At 63.0% G+C, this 20,329-nt stretch overlaps 5 protein-coding genes across 5 annotated transcripts in view; 3 read left to right on the top strand and 2 right to left on the bottom strand.

Annotated features, from left to right (window-relative positions):
- AMFR (autocrine motility factor receptor) overlaps positions 1-20,329 on the top strand; it is a 414,702-nt gene that overhangs the window by 103,063 nt on the left and 291,310 nt on the right. The gene's annotated exons all lie outside the window — the stretch shown is intronic.
- LDHD (lactate dehydrogenase D) lies at positions 76-4,900 on the bottom strand. Its single transcript, XM_069868693.1, is given in 11 exon segments — positions 76-325; positions 396-507; positions 575-665; positions 742-869; positions 1,685-1,813; positions 1,889-2,129; positions 2,132-2,316; positions 2,980-3,121; positions 3,226-3,367; positions 3,919-4,031; positions 4,818-4,900. Coding segments are annotated over 11 exon segments (1,512 nt in total). The 5' UTR covers positions 4,881-4,900; the 3' UTR covers positions 76-159.
- Positions 5,358-7,744, bottom strand: LOC138726548 (chymotrypsinogen 2-like). Its single transcript, XM_069868397.1, has 7 exons — positions 7,675-7,744; positions 7,456-7,559; positions 7,298-7,374; positions 7,116-7,194; positions 6,107-6,287; positions 5,602-5,735; positions 5,358-5,519 (listed from the first exon to the last, which is right to left on the bottom strand). The coding sequence occupies exons 1-7, from the start codon at positions 7,742-7,744 to the stop codon at positions 5,358-5,360; spliced, it is 807 nt and encodes a 268-aa protein (XP_069724498.1).
- Positions 10,706-13,136, top strand: LOC138726503 (chymotrypsinogen 2-like). The gene is made up of 7 exons (XM_069868302.1): positions 10,706-10,775; positions 10,891-10,994; positions 11,076-11,152; positions 11,256-11,334; positions 12,201-12,381; positions 12,759-12,892; positions 12,975-13,136. Exons 1-7 carry the CDS (start codon positions 10,706-10,708, stop codon positions 13,134-13,136), a joined length of 807 nt encoding a protein of 268 aa, XP_069724403.1.
- LOC138726790 (chymotrypsinogen 2-like) lies at positions 17,145-19,279 on the top strand. Its single transcript, XM_069868800.1, has 4 exons — positions 17,145-17,160; positions 18,258-18,530; positions 18,902-19,035; positions 19,118-19,279. The coding sequence occupies exons 1-4, from the start codon at positions 17,145-17,147 to the stop codon at positions 19,277-19,279; spliced, it is 585 nt and encodes a 194-aa protein (XP_069724901.1).

Here is a 20,329-nt window from a genome sequence, read left to right on the forward strand (position 1 = left end):
CGCCTGCTTGCTGGGGCAAGGGAACCCCAGGCCTGGGGCGCGTTGTCCCCCGAAGACATCTCGGCGCATGGAGGCTGCAGGTGCACAGGGGTTTATTGGGGGGTGGCGGTGTGGTAGTGTGGCCGCCCCAGCCGTGACCGCGGGGGCTGCCGTCCCCGCTCAGATCACCTTCCCAGGGTTCATGAGGTTGTGGGGGTCCAGCGCAGCCTTGATGCGGCGCAGGGTGTCCAGCCCGTCCTGGCCCAGCTCCTCCAGCAGCAGCGCCCGCTTGCCCAGCCCCACGCCGTGCTCCCCAGTGCAGGTGCCCCCGGCCGCCAGCGCCCGCCTGCGGGGACACGGGGTTCAGGGGGTGCCTCGGGACCCTCCATCCCCAACCCCAAAGCCCACGATCCCACCTGCCCAGGCGCTGGGTGAAGGCGTGAACGCGCTGTGCCTCGGCCTCATCGTGGGTGTCGAAGACGAGGATGCAGTGGAAGTTGCCATCACCCACGTGTCCCACCATGGGGCCTGCGGGGCTGCGGGTCAGGGGCTGCGGCAGGGGGACAGCGGCCCCCCGGCCACCCCCGGCACTGACCGGTGAGCCCGCAGTCCTGCAGGTCCCGCTGCGTCTCCACCACCACGTCGGGCAGGCGGGAGATGGGCACGCAGACGTCGGTGGAGTAGCCCTGGGCCAGGAAGGCAGAGCGTGGGGCTGCTGCTGCGCGGGCGCTGTGGCCATCGCACCCTGTGCCCGGCTCTCACCTGGCAGCCCGGCCGCAGGGCCAGGGCCGCGTACCACGCGTTGTGCCGCATGGCCCAGAGACGCCCGCGCTCCTCCGGCTCCTGCGCCCAGGCCAGCCCGCGGCCGCCGTTCAGCCGCACCATCTCCTCTGCCAGCGACCAGGAGACCTGCGATGGGGCTGGGACGGGATCCGCAGCAGCCCCAGGCACACGGCCCTTGCCCCAGGACCCCCAGTCCTCACCCTGAGGCCACATCCTTCTCCCCTTATCCATGGGCCCCTCTCCATCACCCTGGGACCACATCCTTCTCCCCTTATCCATGGGCCCCTCTCCATCACCCTGGGACCACATCCTTCTCCCATTGTCCCTTGCCACCTCGCCATCAACCTGGGACATCCTTCTCCCCTTGTCCCTGGGCCCCTCTCCATCACCCTGGGACACCCCTGGTTCCCCTGGCCCTAGGCGCCCAGCAGACCCCCCCAGCATTCCTCAGTCCCCATCCCGGGCACCCTCCCTTGGCTCTGTTGTCCCTGGTCCTGGGCACCTGTTCCTCACACCATCCACACAGCTGGTTCCCCTGCCCTGTGCGAGCTCTGGACACCCGTCCCTTCTCCTGGTGACCTCGAGGTCCTCAAATCCCTGGCCCTTGGCTCCCACCCTGTCCCGCCCTACAGGATATTCCTAGCCCCTCATCCTGGGTCCTGGGCACCCATCCCACATCCCAGATCATGGGATCATGGTCCCCTGTCCCAGGCCTTGGCTCCCTGTCCGCCACCCCACAGCCACCGCACGGCCCCCCGCTCCCCCTTTCACACCAGGACACCCCTTGGCCCCCTACATCTCCTGTGCATGAGCCCTGGGGACTCCCAGCAGCCCCCTAGCCCAGGAGGGACCCCTGCTCTCATCCCAGGTGCCCACCACGACCCAGACCCCACGCTCCGTCCCTGTGCCAGTGCAGCCCTACCCATCTGCTGCTTCTGCTCCACCAGGCTGTTCTGGGAGCCATGGAGCTCCAGGAGCAGCGTGGCTGCCGCTGGCAGCTCCAACCCGCTGTAGCGGCTGCAGGCGCCCGCCATCACCTCATCCAGGAACTCTGGCGCGGAGAAGAACGATGCTGAGTCCTGCACTGGCTCCAGCTCCCCAGTCCCCCACCAGCCCTGGCACTCACCGATGCGGGCGATGGGCACGGCCGCCTGCAGCACCTGCACGGTGCAGCTGACGGCATCCCGCACGCTGGGGAAGGTGGCGACGGTGACGGCGGTGGCCTCGGGCAGCGGGTGCAGGCGCAACGTGGCCTGCGTCAGGAAGCCCAGGGTGCCCTCGGAGCCCACGAAGAGCGAGGTCAGGTCGTAGCCGGCCGCCCGCTTCCTGCGTGGGGCCGGTGAGCAGGGGATGCCCGGCCCGTGCCCGGCCCTTCCCGTGCCCCCGGCTCCCACCTGGGCTGGCGCCCGGGGCCGGCGGTGTGGAGCAGGCGTCCGTCCGGCAGCACCACACGCAGGTTCAGCACGTTGGGCCTCATGGTGCCGTAACGCACCGCGTTGGTGCCCGAGGCACCCGTGGCTGCCATGCCGCACAGCGAGGCGTCTGCCCCGGGGTCTGCAGGAAGGGATGGGGACAGGGCCATGGGACGTCCCCACGGAGCCTCGTGCTGGTACCCTGGGACCCTGGCCCCGCAACCACACCTCTCGCACCCCCGGGACCATGGGGACACCATCAGCCCGGGGAGAAGAGCACCCGCTCGCCCATGGGCACCCAGCATTCCCATCCCCTTGGACATCCCTGGCACCGCTGGGACCACAGCTCACCCATGGACATCCCCGGGAAACCTGGGACCACAGAACTGCCAATCTCACGGGCACCCCCAGTCCTCCCAGCACCCCGGGTCCACAGGTGGGGATGTGAACGGGGATGGGGCCATGGGACGTCCCCACGGGGCCTCGCGCTGGTACCCTGGGACCCTGGCCCCACAACCACACCTCCCGCATCCCCTGGACCATGGGGACACCAGCAGCCTGGGGAGAACAGTGCCCGCTCGCCCACGGGCACCCAGGGGGCACCCCCAGCACTCCGCGCACCCCAGCATCTTTGGAATGTTGGCATTCCTGGCCCCATGGACACCCCTGGCACTGCTGGGACCACGGCACACCCAATCTCACAGGCACCCCCAGTCATCCCAGCACCCCACGTCCAAAGGTGTCCCCAGCAAAGCCCTGTGCCACCATCCTCAGCTGCTCCCTGCTGCCCCAGCACCCACAGTACCAACAGGGAACCAGAGGCCAGTGTCACGCAGGTAGTTGTTGAGCGCCTTGCGGGTGACACCAGGCTCCACCACCACCGAGAAGTCCTCAAGGCTCAGCTCCGTGATGGCATCCATGCGGCTCAGGTCGAAGCAGACGCCGCCCTGGCGTAGAGTCACCGGTGTGGCTGGGCGCAGCCGGGCACTGAGAGCCCCAGGGCGGGCGCCGGGCAGGGTCGACGGGGTCTGGGCGTGCTGGGGTTCCGTACCTGCACGGCGTTGACGCCACCCTCGAGGCCGGTGCCAGTGCCAAAGGGCACCATGGGCACGCGGCTGCGGTAGCAGAGTGCTGCCAGCTCCTGCACCTGCCCCACCGCCTGGGGCCACACCACCGCGTCCGGGGGGGCACAGCTGGGGACAGGGCGGCACCGCTGCCCACCGACCAGAGCTCCCCAGACACCTCCCCTCCCATGGTCCTTCTCTGACCAGACCTTCCCCAGCTCACACTCTGCCCACGGCTCTTCCCCAATCCAGACTCTTCTCTCCCCATGCTCCTCCTCTACCTAGTCCCTTCCCCATCCATGTCCCCACTCTCCAGACCCTTCTCCTGCCCAGACCCTTCCCTTCTTCATGCCTCTTCCCCTATCCCATGGTCATTCTCCTCCTAAGACCCTTCCCCTCCACACGGCCCTTTCCCAGTCCAGATCCCTTTGGTCCCCACACCCTTCCCTTCCTCATGCCCCTTCCCCTATCCCATGGTCATTCTCCTCCCAAGACCCTTCCCCTCCACGTGGCCCTTTCCCAATCCAGATCCTTTTGCTCCCCACACCCTTCCCTTCCTCATGCCCCTTCCTCTCCTGTTCCTCTTCCTCTCCCACTTCCCTTGCCCTCCCCAGACCCTTCCCCACCCTTGACCTGTCCCTTCCCCTCCCCAGACCCTTCCCCAGGTCCCGGGCACCCACGCGTGCATGGACTCGTCGTGCCCATGCTGTTCCCTCACTGCCAGGGCTGTAGAGACATTGGGGGCACCGACCACAGCCCTCAGAGCCTCCACAAAGTCGGGGGGCAGCGGGCGCTGTGGGGAGAGATCAGCAGTGTCAGGGACCATCTGGGGCGAAGGGGGTTGGGGAGGGGCGTGGACCCCCACCCATGCCAGAGCTCTGCTCCTTCTGGGACCATCATCCAAGCCAAGAACCCCATTCCTTCTGGGACCTCCACCCATACCAGGAGCCCCATTCCCTCTGGGACCCCCACCCATGCCAGAGCCCTATTCCCTCGAGGATCTCTGGGAGCCGTACCCATGCCAGGAACCCATTCCCTCTGGGACCCCCACCTATACCAGGAGCCCCATTCCCTCTGGGACCACCACCCATACCAGGAGCCCCATTCCCTCTGGGACCACCATCCACATCAGGAGCCCCATTCCCTCTGGGACCCCCACCCATAACAAGAAGCCCATTCCCTCTGGGACCCCCACCCATACCAGGAGCCCCATTCCTTCTAGGACCCCAACCCATGCCCGTTCCCTCTGGGATCTCCACCCATACCAGAAACCCATGCCCTCTGGGACCACCATCCATACCAGGAGCCTCATTCCCTCTGGGGCCCCCACCCATACCAGAAGCTCCATTCCCTCTGGGACCCCCACTCATACCAGGAGCCTCATTCCCTCTGGGACCACCATCCATATCAGGAGACCCATTCCCTCTGGGACCACCTTCCATATCAGGAGCCCCATTCCCTCTGGGATCCCCACCCATACCAGAGCTCCTTTCCTCCTGGGACCCCGCCCCATGCCAGAGCCCCGTTCCCTCTGGGACTCCCCCCCGCCCCAGAGCCCCGCTGCCCCCGCCCATCCCACCTTGGAGCAGCACCCCCTGCGGCCCAGGGCGGCCCCCAGCCCCGCTCCCCGCCGCAGGGCCATGCCGGGCTGGGAGAGGCCGGGCCCGGACTCTGCCCCTGCCCGCCCCCGGCCCGGCCTTAAGGTGGCTCCGTGCGGGGCGGGACCGCGGCGTGTCCCCGCGCCCGGACAGGGCCCCGCGGCCACCCGGGGGGCAGGCAGTGTCCCCAGACAGTGTCCCCATGCGCCCAGCCTCATGTCCCCATGCCCTCAGCCTCATGTCCCCATGCCCAGACAGTGTCCCCACACCCCCAGCCTCATGTCCTCATATCCTCATGCCCCCAGCCTCATGTCCTTATGTCCCCGTGCCCAGTCAGCTCTCCCCACCACTTAGCTGTCCCCACACCTCCAGCTGTGCTGACCAGGTGTCTCTGTGACCAGAGAAGTGTCCCCAAGCCCATCACGAGCCCCTGTCCCCCAGCCCTCCAACTGCCCCACGCCCCCCACCCCGGCACAGCGGGCAGGACGCAGAGTGCTGGGTGGCAGCGTTTATTGCCGGCCTCAGTTGGCCGTCAGGATGGAGTTGATCCAGTCGCGGAGCGAGGTGACACGAGTGTAGACAGCGGGCACGTTGGGGTCGCAGGTGCTGCTGCCCCAGGAGACGATGCCCACCAGGGTCCAGACGCCGTCCTTCTGGCACACCAGCGGGCCCCCGGAGTCGCCCTGTGGGCAGCGGGCAGGGGGTGAGGGCAGGGGCTGCGGGGCGGGGGTCTCGGGGGGCAGGGGGGTCTCCGTGGGCACCTACATTGCAGGAGGAGGCACCGTCAGCACCGGCGCAAACCATCATATCGCGGATGCGGAACCCCCAGTACTGCTTGCACTGCTCGTTGGTGAGCAGGGGCAGGGCCACCTGCTGCAGCACCGCTGGCGTCTGCGAGGCTGCGGGAGAGACGGGCGGCATCAGCACCACACGGCCCCCGGCTCCCAGGAGATGCGCGCGGGGACGGAGATGGGGACCTGTGTTGGGTACCAGGATGGGGTTTGGGGATGGTGGTGGGGATGGGGTCTCGGGATGGGGATTGTGATGAGGTGGACGGGCATGAGGACTGGAGATGGAGATGAGGATAGGAATGAGGGTGTGGAGAGCACGTGGATGGGGACAGGGATGTCTGCAGATGAGGGCAGGGATGAAGACAGGGATGAGGATGGGGATGATAACGGTAGTGGAGACGAGGGTGAGGACAGGGATGGAGATGGGGACAAGGATGGGAGGGGATGGGGACAGGGATGGGGACGGGAAGGTGCGGTACCCTTGGGGTCAGTCAGCCCCCAGCCGGTGGTGACACAGGTCATGCCCCCGGGGAAGTCCTCAGTGGACTGGGGCAGGCAGACAGGGGACACTTGGGCTGACAGTTGCGCCGGGGTGGCCAGTTTGATCAGGGCGATGTCGTCGCGGATGGTCAGCATGTTGAACTTGGGGTTCTTGAAGACCTGGAGCCAGCAGCACCGTTCCCAGTGCCCACAGCCACAGCCGGGGGGCCGGGCACTGGGGACCCCACAAGGACCGATGGGAATCCCAGGGGCTCATGGGGACCCCGGGGACAGATGGGGACCCCAGGAACCGAGGGCACGGCGGGGAATGGCCCTGTGGGACCTGGGCTGATGGGGTCCCTCAGGGCAGATCCCAGCCCCAGGGACACAGAGGAGCAGGGACTCATGGGGGCCCTGGGAGCAGACCCCTAAGTGACCCAGGGACACCAACAGGGCTCGACCCCAACCCTGAGGCTGATGGGGAAGCAGGGAGCAGCCCCAGCCGCTGGGGCACTGGGAAAAGGGGATGCCCCAAGCACACTGGATGAGGCAAACACCAAATTCCTGGCTGAGGGGCACCCAGGGAGCAGGTGACAACCCCAGGCAATGATGGGAGCAGGGGCCAGACCCCGGTCCTCAGGAGGAAAGGGCCACCAAGGAGCCTGTGTCACACCCAGGGGGTTGCTGGCCAGAGACCTTGGGGCTGCCCCGGGCCCCGCAGCGCAGCCCCCAGCCGAGAGGCGCCAGGGAGCAGGGACGGCCATGGTCACGTCCCCCACAGGGACTGGTGGGCCCTGGGATCTTGAACCTCATCCCTTGGGGCTCCTGGGGATGGGCCCCTGAGCCCTGGGAAGAGGGGCAGCAGACACACTCCGTGGGATGCAAACCCAGGGATGGGGGCAGCGTGGGCATCCCAGGTGACAGGGCCCTTGGGATAAGGGGATCCGGGACCCTCTGGGGACACGACCCGCAGGGCGAAGGGGACTCGGAATCCTGCACCGGCGGTACCTTTGCAATGGTCAACCTCTGCTCATCAGGCGAGGGGTCTTCCTGGTCGTACGCGCCCGCCACCACGGTGTCGGTGGTCCTGGACATGGGCAGCCCCTGAGCACGGGCACAGGGATGGGGGCACCGGGGACCCCGTGACCATGCGTGGTGCCGGGCAGGTGGGCGGCAGAGCCGGTGCCTACCTGACGCTGCAGTGGGCAGCGGTGACCACCCAGTCCTCGCTGATGAGTGACCCGCCGCAGAAGTGGCGCCCGTTGCGCTGGGGGGAGAGCTGCTGTCAGCCGCGGCACCAGCGGCACCGCGCCCCATCCCGGTCCCCAGCCCCGCTGCGGGCGCTCACCTGGAGGGACACCTGCCACGGCCACGACCCTGGCACCGCTGCCTCACCGTTGACGATGCGGTTGTAGCCGCGGATGACGGGCGCGATGGCGGGCACGCCGCAGCCTGCAGGGCACAGGCCGGCGGCTGTGGGATGGGGACTCCCTAGCCCCGGCCTCGCACCCCACAGCCGCCCCCAGAGCCCCCCGCCCACCCCACCGAGCCCCACGGCCCCACGCACCCGCCAGGGAGAGGGTGGCACGGGCAGAGCCCGCCAGCGCCAGGCAGCTCAGTAGCCACAGCAGAGCCATCGCCAGTCCTGGGAACAGACCCTGCCTGGGGCTCAGCGCCTCTTATACCCACGGCTGGGCATGGCCTCGCCGCTGGCCTTGCTGCCGTGGCCTCGGCAGATAGCGGGACACCCGGCACAGTGCCAGGACTTGCCACCGTGGCAGCCCTGGCACCGTCGCACTCGTCACACCGCCCATCCCCAGGCTGTTGGGCACCACCATGCCCAGGTGCCGGCTACAGGCCCTCACAGAGCCGTGGCCAAGAAAGTGAAGTGTGGCCAAGAGGTCAAGGGAAGGACCCTGACCCCTGGTCAGCTCTGAGGAGAAGGACACCCCTGGAGTGCTGGGTCTGGGGTCGGACTCCCCAGCACAAGAATGACAAGGACATACTGGTGAAAGTCCAGCAAAAGGCCAGGGAGATGTGGAAGGGACAGGAGCATCTCACAGAAATAAAGGGAGGGTGTACAGCTTAGAGCAATGAAAATCACAGAATGGTTTGAGTTGGAAGGGACCTCAAAGACCCTCCATTTCTGTGGGAGTGGGAGGCGGACCCCAAGTAAGGATGAAATCTCAATGTGAGTATAGTCGTTCTCCTTTATTCATAAACACAACACTCCTTATATACTTATTCTAGCAGAGCACGAGCTGATAAACAACCTACAATTGGTCCTACTGTACTGTCCACGCACCTTAAGTAGTTACAAGATTGGTTAAAAGATGTTAAGCATGTGAAGGGGGCTGGTACAATGGTCTTGACATTTTAGGGACTTTCCAGCGCTGAGTTCCGTGCTTTTGTTATGTACTTTCTTCTATCAACATACCAAGGTCAGCTTAAAGGGGAACGCCAGGCTTAATCACAAGTGTTGAACCCTGGATTGCTCATTGCTATCAAATCATGTCCTCAGTCATCGAGCCATCCTTCCACACATTTCCACCTTCCCTGCTATGGGCAGCGACACCTCTCACTGGATCAAGTTGCTCCAAGCCCCATCCAACCTGGCCTTAAACACCTCCAGGGACAGGACATCCATGAGTTCTCTGGGCAACCTGGGCCAGCGCCTCACCACCCTCACGGTGAGGAATTTCTTCCTAATATCTAATCTCAATCTCCCTTCTTGTAGGTTAAACCCATTCCCCCTCATCCTATCCCTGCACACCCTGATCAAGAGCCACTCCCGAGCTTTCCTACAGGCCCTTTTTCAGTACTGGGAAGCTCCTATGTGGTCTCCCTGGAGCCTTCTCTTCTCCAGGTGGCAAAGGGGACAGAGACAGCCTGTTCCCAAGGTGCTCAGCGCCAGGACCAGAGGTGGCAGGACAAAGTGATACTCAGGAGGGTCCCTCTGACCATCAGGAGATGTAGTTGCACTGTGAGATGACTGAGCACTGGCACGGGTTGCCCATGGTGGCTGTGGAGTCTCCATGCATGGAGAGACTCGGAAGCAACATGAGTTCTGGTCCTGGGCAGCTGCTCTGGGCAGCCCGGCTGTGAATCAACCAGGTGAGCTTCAGGGTCCCTTCCAACATTAAGCACCCTGTGACCGGTGACAGCCTCACCACACACCTGGCCAACGAACACTTTGAAAACAGCCCTTAGACCCCACCAGTGGTGTCCCACGGCCTGGCCAAGGCCATGGGCTCCAGGTGCTGTGCTCCCAGGTGCTGTCCTGGCACTGTGCCGGGTGCCTTGCTATGACCCTTTCCATTAAAAATTTTTTCCTAATGTCCAGCCTAGACCTCACCTGGCGCAGCTTGAGGCCATTCCCTCTTCCCCTGTCACTTGGGAGAAGAGATTTTCATTGCTCTAAGCTGTACACCCTCCCTTTATTTCTGTGAGATGCTCCTGTCCCTTCCACATCTCCCTGGCATTTTGCTGGACTTTCACCAGTATGTCCTTGTCATTCTTGTGCTGGGGAGTCCGACCCCAGACCCAGCACTCCAGGGGTGTCCTTCTCCTCAGAGCTGACCAGGGGTCAGGGTCCTTCCCTTGACCTCCTGGCCACACTTCACATTCTTGGCCACGGCTCTGTGAGGGCCCATAGCCAGCACCTGGGCATGGTGGTGCCCAACGGCCTGGGGATGGGCGGCAGAGCTCATAAATCATAGAGTCATAGAATCACCAGGTTGGAAAGGACCCACTGGATCATCGAGTCCAACCATTCCTGTCAAACACTAAACCATGTCCCTCAGCAACTCATCCACCTGTCCCTTAAACACCTCCAGGGAAGGTGACTCAACCCCCTCCCTGGGCAGCTGTTCCAGTGCCCAATGACCCTTTCTGTGAAAATTTTTTTCCTAATGTTCAGCCTGAACCTCCCCTGGTGGAGCTTGAGGCCATTCCCTCTCGTCCTGTCCCCTGTCACTTGGGAGAAGAGCCCAGCTCCCTCCTCTCCACAACCTCCTTTCAGGGAGTTGCAGAGAGCAATGAGGTCTCCCCTCAGCCTCCTCTTCTCCAGGCTAAACACCCCCAGCTCTCTCAGCCGTTCCTCATAAGGCCTGTTCTCCAGCCCCTTCACCAGCTTCGTTGCTCTTCTCTGGACTCGCTCCAGAGCCTCAACATCCTTCTTGTGGTGAGGGGCCCAGAACTGAACACAGGATTCGAGGAGCGGTCACACCAGTGCCGAGTCCAGAGGGAGAATAACCTCCCTGGACCTGCTGGTCACGCCGTTTCTGATCCAAGCCAAGATGCCATTGGCCTTCTTGGCCACCTGGGCCACTGCTGGAACATGGTCAGTCGCTGTCAACCAACACCCCCAGGCAGCAGCCACCCAGCTTGGGGCAAGGGGTCTCTACTCAGGCTGCCGGGGCACCAGGTGTTGGACGAGTGCGACGGTGCCAGGGCTGCCACGGTGGCAAGTCCTGGCACTGTGCCGGGTGTCCCACTATCTGCCAAGGCCACGGCAGCAAGGCCAGCGGCGAGGCCATGCCCAGCCGTGGGTATAAGAGGCGCTGAGCCCCAAGCAGGGTCTGTTCCCAGGACTGGCGATGGCTCTGCTGTGGCTCCTGAGCTGCCTGGCGCTGGCGGGCTCTGCCCGTGCCACCCTCTCCCTGGCGGGTGCGTGGGGCCGTGGGGCTCGGTGGGGTGGGCGGGGGGCTCTGGGGGCGGCTGTGGGGTGCGAGGCCGGGGCTAGGGAGTCCCCATCCCACAGCCGCCGGCCTGTGCCCTGCAGGCTGCGGCGTGCCCGCCATCGCGCCCGTCATCCGCGGCTACAACCGCATCGTCAACGGTGAGGCAGCGGTGCCAGGGTCGTGGCCGTGGCAGGTGTCCCTCCAGGTGAGCGCCCGCAGCGGGGCTGGGGACCGGGATGGGGCGCGGTGCCGCTGGTGCCGCGGCTGACAGCAGCTCTTCCCCCAGCGCAACGGGCGCCACTTCTGCGGCGGGTCGCTCATCAGCGAGGACTGGGTGGTCACCGCTGCCCACTGCAGCGTCAGGTAGGCACCGGCTCTGCCGCCCGCCCGCCCGGCACCACGCACGGTCACGGGGTCCCCGGTGCCCCCATCCCTGTGCCCGTGCTCAGGGGCTGCCCATGTCCAGGACCACTGACACCGTGGTGGCGGGCGCGTACGACCAGGAGGACCCCTCCCCTGATGAGCAGAGGTTGACCATTGCAAAGGTACCGCCGGTGCAGGACTCCGAGTCCCCTTCGCCCTGCGGGTCGTGTCCCCAGAGGGTCCCAGATCCCCTTATCCCAAGGGCCCTGTCACCTGGGATGCCCACGCTGCCCCCATCCCTGGGTTTGCATCCCACGGAGTGTGTCTGCTGCCCCTCTTCCCAGGGCTCAGGGGCCCATCCCCAGGAGCCCCAAGGGATGAGGTTCAAGATCCCAGGGCCCACCAGTCCCTGTGGGGGACGTGACCATGGCCGTCCCTGCTCCCTGGCGCCTCTCGGCTGGGGGCTGCGCTGCGGGGCCCGGGGCAGCCCCAAGGTCTCTGGCCAGCAACCCCCTGGGTGTGACACAGGCTCCTTGGTGGCCCTTTCCTCCTGAGGACCGGGGTCTGGCCCCTGCTCCCATCATTGCCTGGGGTTGTCACCTGCTCCCTGGGTGCCCCTCAGCCAGGAATTTGGTGTTTGCCTCATCCAGTGTGCTTGGGGCATCCCCTTTTCCCAGTGCCCCAGCGGCTGGGGCTGCTCCCTGCTTCCCCATCAGCCTCAGGGTTGGGGTCGAGCCCTGTTGGTGTCCCTGGGTCACTTAGGGGTCTGCTCCCAGGGCCCCCATGAGCCCCTGCTCCTCTGTGTCCCTGGGGCTGGGATCTGCCCTGAGGGACCCCATCGGCCCAGGTCCCACAGGGCCATTCCCCACCATGCCCTCGGTCCCTGGGGTCCCCGTACATCCCTGGGGTCCCCGTCCGTCCCCGGGGTCCCCATCCATCCCCGGGGTCCCCATGAGCCCCTGGGATTCCCATCGGTCCCTGTGGGGTCCCCAGTGCCCAGCCCCCCGGCTGTGGCTGTGGGCACTGGGAACGGTGCTGCTGGCTCCAGGTCTTCAAGAACCCCAAGTTCAACATGCTGACCATCCGCGACGACATCGCCCTGATCAAACTGGCCACCCCGGCGCAACTGTCAGCCCAAGTGTCCCCTGTCTGCCTGCCCCAGTCCACTGAGGACTTCCCCGGGGGCATGACCTGTGTCACCACCGGCTGGGGGCTGACTGACCCCAAGGGTACCGCACCTTCCCGTCCTCATCCCTGTCCCCATCCCCCCCCATCCTTGTCCCCATCTCCATTCCTGTCCTCACCCTCGTCTCTACTACCGTTATCATCCCCATCCTCATCCCTGTCTTCATCCCTGCCCTCATCTGCAGACATCCCTGTCCCCATCCACGTGCTCTCCACACCCTCATTCCTATCCTCATCTCCATCTCCAGTCCTCATGCCCGTTCACCTCATCACAATCCCCATCCCGAGACCCCATCCCCACCACCATCCCCAAACCCCATCCTGGTACCCAACACAGGTCCCCATCCCCATCTCCGTCCCCGCGCGCATCTCCTGGGAGCCGGGGGCCGTGTGGTGCTGATGCCGCCCGTCTCTCCCGCAGCCTCGCAGACACCAGCGGTGCTGCAGCAGGTGGCCCTGCCCCTGCTCACCAACGAGCAGTGCAAGCAGTACTGGGGGTTCCGCATCCGCGATATGATGGTTTGCGCCGGCGCTGACGGTGCCTCCTCCTGCAATGTAGGTGCCCACGGAGACCCCCCTGCCCCCCGAGACCCCCGCCCCGCAGCCCCTGCCCTCACCCCCTGCCCGCTGCCCGCAGGGCGACTCCGGGGGCCCGCTGGTGTGCCAGAAGGACGGCGTCTGGACCCTGGTGGGCATCGTCTCCTGGGGCAGCAGCACCTGCGACCCCAACGTGCCCGCTGTCTACACTCGTGTCACCTCGCTCCGCGACTGGATCAACTCCATCCTGACGGCCAACTGAGGCCGGCAATAAACGCTGCCACCCAGCACTCTGCGTCCTGCCCGCTGTGCCGGGGTGGGGGGCGTGGGGCAGTTGGAGGGCTGGGGGACAGGGGCTCGTGATGGGCTTGGGGACACTTCTCTGGTCACAGAGACACCTGGTCAGCACAGCTGGAGGTGTGGGGACAGCTAAGTGGTGGGGAGAGCTGGCCGGGCATGGGGACATGAGGCTGGGAGGGCAGGAGGCATAGGGACTAGTGGCCTCCTGTAGGGTCAGGGAGCATTGGCCATAACACAGGGCCAGGAAGCGGGGACATCTGGCTGGGCACGGGGACACATGGCCTAGTGTGGGGACAGTGGGAGGGACACGGATGAAGACCCCAGGCTGGTTGTGGGACCCCTGACTGGGCATAAAAGACTTTGTCAGGGGACAGGAGCAGGGATAGGGACCCCCAGCTGTCTTTGGGACTCCTGGCTGGACAGGGGGACACGTGTCCTGGCATGGGGACAAGGCAGGGATGGAGACCCTGGGGGGACGGGTGGCGCTGTGGGACTCCTGGCTAGACATGGGGACACATGGGAGCTGGGGAACCCCCCCAATAAACCCCTGTGCACCAAGCTTTCTTTGGGGGACAACACACCCCCTCCCCTGCCCCGGCATTCCCTACTGCCGACATTCACAGATACCCTGGAGCTGGGGGGGTTTCTAGGCAAATCTTTATGCTGCTGGGGGTGGGGGGCTGAGTTTCGGGGGGCCCTTGTGAAGCCCTTGTGAAGGTCGTATCACAATTACATAAGCAGTGGGGTATTGATTGTAAGGCTAAAGATTTTACTCTCGCAGTTGCGAGGCTTTTACAAATTGGGGTCGTTGACCAGCCAGTGGATATTCTCCACCCCGAAGTGTGAGATAAATGTACCAAAGCGTTAGCCGAGGAGACGACGTCCTCGGGTTCCGGGAAAAGCCTTAAGTTGTGGGGGAAAGTCGTACAGGCCCTGCAGAACGCCATACAAGAGCAGGAGACCTGGAGGGCGGCGAAGGATTGTTTGTTTGCACCCTTAGCAAGTTTGCAGACGACACTAAGGTGGGTATAAGTGTTGATCTGCTGGAGGGTAGGGGGGCTCTGCAAAGGGATCTGAACAGGCTGGACCGCTGGGCCGAGACCAACGGCATGAGGTTTAACAAGGCCAAATGCCGGGTCCTGCACTTGGGGTACAACAACCCTGAGCAGCTACAGACTAGGAGAAGTCTGTCTAGAAAGCTGCCTGGAGGAGAGGGACCTGGGGGTGTTGGTTGACAGCAACTGAACATGAGCCAGCAGTGGCCCAGGTGGCCAAGAAGGCCAATGGCATCTTGGCTTGGATCAGAAACGGCGTGACCAGCAGGTCCAGGGAGGTTCTTCTCCCTCTGGACTCGGCACTGGTGAGGCCGCTCCTCGAATCCTGGGGTCAGTTCTGGGCCCCTCACCACAAGAAGGATGTTGAGGCTCTGGAGCGAGTCCAGAGAAGAGAAACAAAGGTGGTGAGGGGGCTGGAGAAGAATAGGAGCGGCTGAGAGAGCTGGGGGTGTTTAGCCTGGAGACGAGGAGGCTGAGGGGAGACCTCATTGCTCTCTACAACTACCTGGAAGGAGGTTGTAGAGAGGAGGGTGCTGGGCTCTTCTCCCAAGGGACAGGGGACAGGACAAGGGGGAATGGCCTCAAGCTCTGCCAGGGGAGGTTTAGGCTGGACATTAGGAAAAAAAATCTTCACAGAAAGGGTCATTGGGCACTGGAACAGGCTGCCCAGTGGGGTGGTTGAGTCACCTTCCCTGGAGGTGTTTAAGGCACAGGTGGACGAGGTGCTAAGGGACATGGTTTAGTGATTGATAGGAATGGTTGGACTCGATGATCCGGTGGGTCTCTTCCAACCTGGTTCTTCTCTGATTCTATGATTCTATGACTGGCCACCCCGAAATTAGGAGTCGGGGCGGCCACGCGGACTCTGCACCCCCCAGGCGGTGATGATTATGCTGAGTCTAAAGATCTGCCAGAGGGCGACACGCTCCCTCAATCCCCAAACCCCGACCCGGGTACGGAGGGACAGAAACGAGCGGAATCCTTCTGGGGTGGGTTGGCCGAGGGGGCCAGGGGCGCCGCTGGGAAACCAGAGCCCGAGGGGGTCTGGGCGAAACCACCGCCCTGTGCGCCCCAAGATGGCGCCGAGCGGGAAGGGGAAAGGCGGGGCGGGAATGCCCCCGGCGGGAACAGGGAGGAGGCGCTGGAATCAACCAGCGCGCGCGAATGGGAAGGGGAGGAGAACGAGAAAGAGAAGTGGGGGGGGCGAGCGGGAAAGGGAGGGGAGTGCGGGCGAGGGGCGGAGAGCCAATCAGAGCGTCCGTCTGGGAAAATCAGCCAATCAGAGCGTCCGTCTGCTGCCGAGCAGAAGGCGGGGCGAGCCCAGGGAGAGGGAGCGGCCCCGCCCGCAAGGGGAGTGGGCGGGGCGGAGCCCAACAAAAGGAGATCGGGGGGCGGAGGGAACCAGGCAGTCGAGTCCGGCTCCGGCTGAGGGGGTGGTTGGGGCGGGTGGCTCGCAACTGACTCAGATTCAGAGGAGGAGGAAATGGGGGTAGATGGAGTCAAAAGCCAAAATATCCCCGCTCAAAATAGAGAAGAGCCGAGAGGGGGACAAATCCCTCCCTCTGTACTCGGCACTGGTGAGGCCGCTCCTCGAATCCTGTGTTCAGTTCTGGGCCCCTCACCACAAGAAGGATGTTGAGGCTCTGGAGCGAGTCCAGAGAAGAGCAACAAAGCTGGTGAGGGGGCTGGAGAACAGGCCTTATGAGGAACGGCTGAGAGAGCTGGGGGTGTTTAGCCTGGAGAAGAGGAGGCTGAGGGGAGACCTCATTGCTCTCTACAACTACCTGAAAGGAGGTTGTGGAGAGGAGGGAGCTGGGCTCTTCTCCCAAGGGACAGGGGACAGGACGAGAGGGAATGGCCTCAAGCTCCACCAGGGGAGGTTCAGACTTGACTTGAGGAAAAAATATTTCACAGAAAGGGTCATTGGGCACTGGAACAGGCTGCCCAGGGAGGGGGTTGATTCACCTTCCCTGGAGGTGTTTAAGGGATGGGTGGACGAGGTGCTGAGGGACATGGTTTAGTGTTTGATAGAATGGTTGGACTCAATGATCCAGTGGGTCCTTTCCAACCTGGCTATTCTATGATTCTATGAAATCCCTCTCATGGATTGGAGGAAAATAAAGATAGCGTGCGCCAATTGGGCCCCATCAGCCACGCTGGCGTTCCCGGTCCGGGTGACGGGCAGGGGACAAAGGGTCCCCTCACCAATAAACCCTAAGGACGTACAAGCGATTGTTAAATTGGCTGTTCACACTGCAATAGCCAACGTGATGGCATGTTTTACATGCGGCCAGGCAGGCTACATTGTAGCAAGCTGCCCTGGGTTGAGGGACTCTTTGATGGTTTTTGTTCAGAGTTTTTGTCCACAGGGCCAGATTATCGGACGCCCTTGTAACCCATACGCCCTGGTGGTGAGAGAGGACGACAAGTTAACAAGCATCCTGTCCGCACCTGGGAGTTCCGCACCGGCAGAATCCAAACAACGGCGACACAGCCCCCGTGGGGAGGGGCTGCGATGCCTTTGTGTGATTTTGATTTTAGAGCTTGTCACTATAAAACAGGTCAGATCAGAGTACCATCCCCATCAGCCATTCAGGTGGATCCTACGAGCCCCTACACGCAGTGATAAAGTGATAAAGGAGATCACAACAGCAGGTGCCCCGACTTCTACGGTAACACTTGGCGACTTATTTAATTGGCAACCCCAGGACAAAACATTGTTTGGAACATATTGGTGCCCCAGTTCAAACCCAGGGAAGAGTTATTGTAACTATCCAGGATATTATTATTGTGGATACTGGGGATGTGAGACCATTGTAACTAGTGATAGATGGAAACCACAAACAGACGACAGGTTTTTGCGGGTAACATGGATACCAAATAGGTGTGACCGTCCAAAATTGGCGAGTGATGGAATGGTGTACTATAAAGGTACTTGTACCCATTTGAACTTAGAAATCCTACACCCGCATAATACGGGTTGGATTGTGGGGAAAATGTGGTCCGTATTCATTCACGTTTCTCTCACAGATCCAGGAGTAGTGATACAAATTATTAAGCTCGTGCCACAAGCACCCCAAGCAATCGGGCCTAACCCAGTTCTTAACCCGCAAATATCTACACCTTTACCACATATCACACCAGTAACGACACGCACCACCGAAATCCCTTACAGAAATTCTCTCTGGAAACTGATGCAAGCTAGCTACCAAGTACTGAACAAAACCAACCCAAATCTTACGGAGCATTGCTGGTTGTGCTACGGAATAAACCCACCCTTTTATGAGGCTGTAGGAGTAAGTGACATACCCATACAAGTAAATGATGCAAATCCGGCCCTATGTAGATGGGACACAGAAAAGCAAGGGATTACATTGGCACAGGTGGTGGGAAGTGGTGTGTGTGAGGGTGAAGTCCCAAAACACAAAGAACAACTGTGTGTTAATAAGACACAATATAAAACCCCTGCAAAGTGGTTAATACCAGCCAAAAATGCCAAGTGGGTGTGTTCTGTTATTGGAGTTACACCCTGTTTGTCGTTGGAAAAATTATAAGAATCCTCAGAATATTGTGTCCAGGTAACTATAGTCCCCAAAATCTTTTACCATTCTGAAGAATTTGTCTACGATTCACAGACTACTCCTGAACATCGTCTGTCAAAATGAGAACCCCTTACAGCACTAACAGTAGCCACTCTAATGGGGTGTAACCTGCTCCCTGGGTGCCCCTCAGCCAGGAATTTGGTGTTTGCCTCATCCAGTGTGCTTGGGGCATCCCCTTTTCCCAGTGCCCCAGGGGCTGGGGCTGCTCCCTGCTTCCCCATCAGCCTCAGGGTTGGGGTCGAGCCCTGTTGGTGTCCCTGGGTCACTTAGGGGTCTGCTCCCAGGGTCCCCATGAGTCCCTGCTCCTCTGTGTCCCTGGGGCTGGGATCTGCCCTGAGGGACCCCATCGGCCCAGGTCCCACAGGGCCATTCCCCGCCGTGCCCTCGGTTCCTGGGGTCCCCATCTGTCCCCGGGGTCCCCATGAGCCCCTGGGATTCCCATCGGTCCCTGTGGGGTCCCCAGTGCCCGGCCCCCCGGCTGTGGCTGTGGGCACTGGGAACGGTGCTGCTGGCTCCAGGTCTTCAAGAACCCCAAGTTCAACATGCTGACCATCCGCGACGACATCGCCCTGATCAAACTGGCCACCCCGGCGCAACTGTCAGCCCAAGTGTCCCCTGTCTGCCTGCCCCAGTCCACTGAGGACTTCCCCGGGGGCATGACTTGTGTCACCACCGGCTGGGGGCTGACTGACCCCAAGGGTACCGCACCTTCCCGTCCCCATCCCTGTCCCCATCCCCTCCCATCCTTGTCCCCAACTCCATCCCTGTCCTCACCCTCGTCTCCACTACCGTTATCATCCCCATCCTCATCCCTGTCTTCATCCCTGCCCTCATCTGCAGACATCCCTGTCCCCATCCACGTGCTCTCCACACCCTCATTCCTATCCTCATCTCCATCTCCAGTCCTCATGCCCGTTCACCTCATCACAATCCCCATCCCGAGCCTCCATCCCCACCACCATCCCCAAACCCCATCCTGGTACCCAACACAGGTCCCCATCTCCGTCCCCGCGCGCATCTCCTGGGAGCCGGGGGCCGTGTGGTGCTGATGCCGCCCGTCTCTCCCGCAGCCTCGCAGACACCAGCGGTGCTGCAGCAGGTGGCCCTGCCCCTGCTCACCAACGAGCAGTGCAAGCAGTACTGGGGGTTCCGCATCCGTGATATGATGGTTTGCGCCGGCGCTGACGGTGCCTCCTCCTGCAATGTAGGTGCCCATGGAGACCCCCCTGCCCCCCGAGACCCCCGCCCCGCAGCCCCTGCCCTCACCCCCTGCCCGCTGCCCACAGGGCGACTCCGGGGGCCCGCTGGTGTGCCAGAAGGACGGCGTCTGGACCCTGGTGGGCATCGTCTCCTGGGGCAGCAGCACCTGCGACCCCAACGTGCCCGCTGTCTACACTCGTGTCACCTCGCTCCGCGACTGGATCAACTCCATCCTGACGGCCAACTGAGGCCGGCAATAAACGCTGCCACCCAGCACTCTGTGTCCTGCCCGCTGTGCCGGGGTGGGGGGCGTGGGGCAGTTGGAGGGCTGGGGGACAGGGGCTCGTGATGGGCTTGGGGACACTTCTCTGGTCACAGAGACACCTGGTCAGCACAGCTGGAGGTGTGGGGACAGCTAAGTGGTGGGGAGAGCTGACTGGGCATGAGGACATGAGGCTGGGGGCATGAGGAAGTGAGGACACGAGGCTGGGGGTGTGGGGACACTGCCTGGGCATGGGGACATGAGGCTGGGGGTGCAGGGACATGAGGCTGGGGGCACGGGGATATGAGGCTGGGGGCATGGTGACACTGCCTGGGCATGGGGACATGAGGCTGGGGGCGTGGGGACACTGCCTGGGCATGGGGACACTGCCTAGACATGAGGACATGAGGCTGAGGGCATGGGGACATGAGGCTGAGGGCATGGGGACACTGCCTGGGCATGGGGACACTGCCTAGACATGGGGACATGAAGCTGAGGGCATGGGGACACTGCCTAGACATGGGGACATGAAGCTGAGGGCATGGGGACACTTCCTGGGCATGGGGACACTGCCTGGACATGGAGACATGAGGCTGAGGGCATGGGGACACTGCCTGGGCATGGGGACGTGAGGCTGGGAGGGCAGGAGGCACAGGGACTAGTGGCCTCCTGTAGCGTCAGGGAGCCTTGGCCATAACACAGGGCCAGGAAGCGGGGACATCTGGCTGGGCACAGGGACACATGGCCTAGTGTGGGGACAGTGGGAGGGACACGGATGAAGACCCCAGGCTGGTTGTGGGACTCCTGGCTGGGCATAAAAGACTTTGTCTGGGGACAGGAGCAGGGATAGGGACCCTCAGCTGTCTGTGGGACTCCTGGCTGGGCAGGGGGACACGCGTCCTGGCATGGGGACAAGGCAGGGATGGAGACCTTGGGGGGAAGGGGGGGGGGTGTATGGGACTCCTGGCTAGACATGGGGACACATGGGAGCTGGGGAACCCCCCCCAATAAACCCCTGTGCACCAAGCTTTCTTTG

Source organism: Phaenicophaeus curvirostris, chromosome 14 (assembly GCF_032191515.1).
Source record: "Phaenicophaeus curvirostris isolate KB17595 chromosome 14, BPBGC_Pcur_1.0, whole genome shotgun sequence".
Taxonomy (NCBI): domain Eukaryota; kingdom Metazoa; phylum Chordata; class Aves; order Cuculiformes; family Cuculidae; genus Phaenicophaeus; species Phaenicophaeus curvirostris.